Source organism: Aethalodelphis obliquidens, unplaced genomic scaffold (assembly GCF_003676395.1).
Source record: "Aethalodelphis obliquidens isolate GAN/ISIS:26980383/991018 unplaced genomic scaffold, ASM367639v1 scaffold1896, whole genome shotgun sequence".
In the NCBI taxonomy this organism is placed as follows: domain Eukaryota; kingdom Metazoa; phylum Chordata; class Mammalia; order Artiodactyla; family Delphinidae; genus Aethalodelphis; species Aethalodelphis obliquidens.
In genome coordinates this window covers 1-4,767 of record NW_020839803.1, presented here as the reverse complement: position 1 = coordinate 4,767, position 4,767 = coordinate 1, and the positions used below count along the sequence as shown (strand labels likewise).

Genomic DNA, 4,767 nt, shown 5'->3' with positions numbered 1-4,767 from the left:
TTGTTGATAAAAAAAATTTAACTGACTACATGTTAAAGATCTAAATGGGGGCTTCCCTGTTGGTGCAGTGGTTGAGAATCTGCCTGCCAATTCAGGGGACACGGGTTAGAGCCCTGGTCCGGGACGATCCCACATGCCGTGGAGCTACTAAGTCCCTGCGCCACAACTACTGAGCCTGTGCTCTAGAGCCCATGAGCCACAACTACTGAAGCCCGCACACCTAGAGCTTGTGCTCGGCAACAAGAGAAGCCACCGCAATGTGAAACCCGCACACTGCAACAAAGAGTAGCCTCTGCTCCCGGCAACTAGAGAAAAACAGCGTGCAGGAACCAGGACCCAACGCAGCCAAAAATAAATAAACTAATTAATTTTAAAAAAGAAAGAAAATAGTTTTCAAAAAAATTAAAAGTATATAATCATGAATGTATCTCTTAAACATCGAATTCATTCATGAGCAGAACATGTATGTGCATTTCACACCTACAAAAATAACAGTGACATCAAACACATGGTCAGAGTTTACGCATAACAAATTTCCTCCCCCCCAAAAATTTCCTTTTTAGATCATTTGAATCACGATCCAGTCATTTTGTCTTTTAGACCAGTTGTAATTAATATTTCTCTCTCCTTCAAAACTTTTTTTTCGTGGAGAAGAAAATGGACCATTTGTACAAGATCATTTCCATCATTCTACTATCTAATTGCAGCTGTTTTATATTGTCTAACACCTTCTTCCAAATGGCCAATAAATGCATAATTTGCTCCAAAGGGTGGTCTAATGTTTGTTCATATTTTTGTCAAGGATAGTTCCCAGGTGGTACAATGTCCTTCTCATTGCCTACAATGGAGAGCCATTATGACAGGCTGTATTTAACCCTTTCTGTGACATGAGGATTGATCATGAGGATTGATCAGCACAACCATGTGCCCCAATATCAGTTTCCCACAGCCTGTCATCGGTTGGTTGCAGCTGTCACTGATGATCATTCTGTAGATCCACTACTATACTAGAGGAAGCAGAATGTTAATATTCTATTACCATTTTTGTATTTTCAGTTAGAATCCTTCTAAAAAAACTTTTCTGCATCCTCTATTTGATTACCTTGAAATAGTCTGTACTGGAAAGACAGTAGAAATCATTCATATTTCCCTTTATTTTTATGTTTCCAGAATAAATAGTCAATTCCTTAACTTTCTGAAAGGTTTCTGACTCTGGCTTTGTAGCATTACGAGCATGTGGTTACTTAAAATACTTGATGCATTTAAAACTTGTCCAGGTAATTTTCTTTGAGATTTAATTTGTACCATAACTGTGGAGGGGGATGCTTTTCAAGTTGAATCCTGTGGCATCCTCATTCTCACGTGACCCCGGTTGTGTGGTAGACTGTCCTTGTGTCCTGGATTGAATAGATGTTCCATCTTGAACATTTCCTGCACTAGATCTGTAATTGGCAAATTTTTTAAAGATGCTATTTTCTTTCATGAGAAAGTGCATTTGGAGAACACAGCCTGAGTAATTTGGATGGTAATTACTCAGAACAGGGCTATCATCTGTAGATCCCTTTCATGAGAGGAGATACAATATACATATATGGTTTAAACATGGTTTAAACAAATACAGATCAAGTTTAAGTTCATTCTTCCAAACAAGTTTAAAATGATATAATTTTTCCTTAAATTGTTTCCTTTCAATTTTTCTAACTTTTGATCAAACTGTGACGAATCTCTTGTATAATGTACTTATTAATTTTAAATATAAATATTTTCTTGAAATATAAACATGAGTAAATTTTTTAAATCTCCGTAGGGATTTTCCACAGATATGTTTCAGTACAAATGTACAGTCAAAACTGTTTTTAAAAATGTACTTGGGGAATTCCCTGGCGGTCCTGTGGTCAGGACTCTGTGCTTCCACTGCCAGGGGCCCAGGTTGGATGCCTGGTCGGGGAACTAAGATCCTGAAAGCAGTGCAGTGCGGCCAAAAATAAAAAAAAGTACTTTAAGTATTACTATTTTGTATGGATAGACTACAACTTTATTACACAAAGAGATTTATATATTTGTTTTACTTTTGTCATTAAATTTGATTGATTGTTTTAATTTCATTTTGATATAATATAGTTTAATAAATAAGTAAAATATTTATATTTACCCCAAAGTCAAAATTATAATTGAGGTAAATTAATTCAGATATATCTAGTTTCTATTCGTCCCTCCACATTGTTTAATCTCTGCCCGTCTATATCATTACTTATTGAAGGTTATAGTTCATTCTTTAATTGTTTTTAATGTAATTGTATAGATAGATAGGTAGAGAGAAAATGTGTATTTATCTACATTATTTATATTCTTATTCCTTCACAATCATAAGAATAATTGTAGAATACTAAACATCTTTTAACCCACTTGCCTTTTCTCACTTAAGAATATATCCTGAAGGTAATTTCATACATGGAGGAAAATGATCTTCATTCAGTTCATGGCTGTAGGAAAATATGTTCTGTGAATGGTGCATACTTTATTCAAATACCCCTTCATATGAACGCTTGTATGAATTCCATCTCAAGACCTTTATTAATAACCACTGCACCCATAAGTATGTACTCCTATAATCCAGTTAAATTAAGAAAACGTGTTACCAAAAGAGAGGAAATCATGTGCTATGTTTAGCAGTAGATACAGCTGAGCAGAAGAAGGTGACACATTTATGTTCATTTATCTTTCTAGCATTTATTCATTTATTTCTATCTCAAATTAAAATCAATATCTCCTAGATATGAAAGTGAAGGGTTGGACTTCACTGGTGGTGCAGTAGTTAAGAATCCACCTGCCAATGCAGGGGACACAAGTTCGAGCCCTGGTCCGGGAAGATCCCACATGCCGTGGAGCAACTAAGCCCGTGTGCCACACTACTGAGCCTGCGTACCACAACTACTGAAGTCCGCACGCCTACAGCCCATGCTCTGCAACAAGAGAAGGCTCTGCAATGAGAAGCCCGCACGCCACAGCAGAGTAGCTCCCGCTCACTACAACTAGAGAAACCCCACCGAAGACCCAACGCAGCCAAACATAAATTAAAAAAAATAAAGAAGAAGAAAGTTAAAGGCATGTCAACCTGGAAATGGAAATCATCTTCCTCACTCAGACTGGAGTTGTGATCCTGGGAAACTCCTCCCTCTTCTGTCTTTTAAACTTCACTTTGTTGACTGGATAGAAGTTGAGATCCACAGATCAGATTATCAACCACTGGCCTTAGCCAACAACTTGTCTCTCTTCTCCATAGGGATCCCACAGACAATGGCAGCTTTTGGATTGAAATATTTCCTGGATGATGCTGGATGTAAACTTGTCTTCTATTTACAAAAACTGGCCAGAGGGGTTTCTCTCAGCACTACCAGTCTTCTGAGTGGTTTCCAGGCCATTAAGTTTTGCCCCAGAACCTCTTTATGGGTGGACTTCAGAATTCGATCCACAAAGTGTATTGGTTTCTGTAGTTTTCTTTTCTGGATCCTACAACTCTTGGTAAATGTCTGCATTCCTATTAGAGTAATTGGCCCAAGAAATAGCAAAAATATAAGTGTAAAAACAAATTATGGATACTGTTCCCCACTCATGCCTGATAAATTTATCAGCTTATTATGTGTAATTATATTATCTTACATGGATGTTATATGTTTGGGCTTCATGATCTGGACTAGTGGGTACATGGTCCTTTTCCTGCACAGGCACAAGGAACAAGTCCAACACATTCACAGCAACAGACTCTCCCCCAGACCTTCCCATGAGGCTACAGACACACACACCACCCTGATTCTAGTGAGCTCCTTTGTCTACTTTTATTGTCTCTCTTCCATTTTGAGTCTTTGCATTACTCTTATTGTGAATCCAAAACAGTGGCCAATGGACACGTCTGTGCTAATAGCATCACTTTCCCTGCTTTCCTTTGTGTTCATCAGCAGTGACACCCATGTCTCTAAGTTCTTCCGTGATTTCTGAACCAGGAAAAAAAGTTTCCTAATCTAGCTCAAATAGCTATAAGTCTTCTGATTTCTCCAGTTGGATCAATATTAATTTGTATTTTTAATTTTTTAAATTACATGATTGTCGGTCCAAATTATTCTGCTAGAATTGGGGATATAATAGTAAATAAGAACAACCCTTGCTAAATAAGCAAACAACAGATCTATACACAAATTTTGAATTCCCTTTTACTAAAGAAACAAAAAAATGGAATATATATATATATATATATGAATACACAGGCAAACACAGAGAGATGCATTCATGTGCAGACAGAATTCATAAAAGTTACCATGGCATAAACATTGCTTTTCTCCACAAGATAGAATTATCAGACTTTTCACTTTGCTAAACCAGAAACAACAGCCTCTAAGTGGAGTCAGTCATGCTAACACCAAGACTTAATACCTAACATAGCTTCAGTTATAACCTTCCCCAGAAATGTAATCAGAAGCAGTAAGTGTGGAATTGTGAGGCTGGTACCAATTGGACCATCTGTCACATGGGCCCTCTTCATTTCTCAAAGGAAGATGAGGTAACCCACCTCAAAAGAACTTTTTTCTCCAAAGGCAGATGACCTTATGTGAAATAATCCTTTTTTGTGTTTATGACTTCCCTGTGTTGCCTTTAAAAATCTTTCTCTTTCCGTGGAGCTTTGAAGCTCCTCTCTACTTACTACATATGATGCTGCCAAATTCATAAATCATTCAATACACACATTTAGATCTTTAACATGTAGTCAGTTAA

General features: G+C 37.2%; 1 protein-coding gene across 1 annotated transcript; it reads left to right on the top strand.

Moving 5' to 3' along the window:
* Nucleotides 1-3,105: 3,105 nt before the first annotated feature.
* Nucleotides 3,106-3,996, top strand: LOC113617120 (vomeronasal type-1 receptor 1-like; the record flags this gene model as incomplete). The annotated part of the gene is given in 2 exon segments (XM_027100407.1): nucleotides 3,106-3,242; nucleotides 3,245-3,996. Coding segments are annotated over 2 exon segments (889 nt in total), but the record flags the coding sequence as incomplete, so codon positions are not given.
* Between the last annotated feature and the right edge of the window lie 771 nt (nucleotides 3,997-4,767).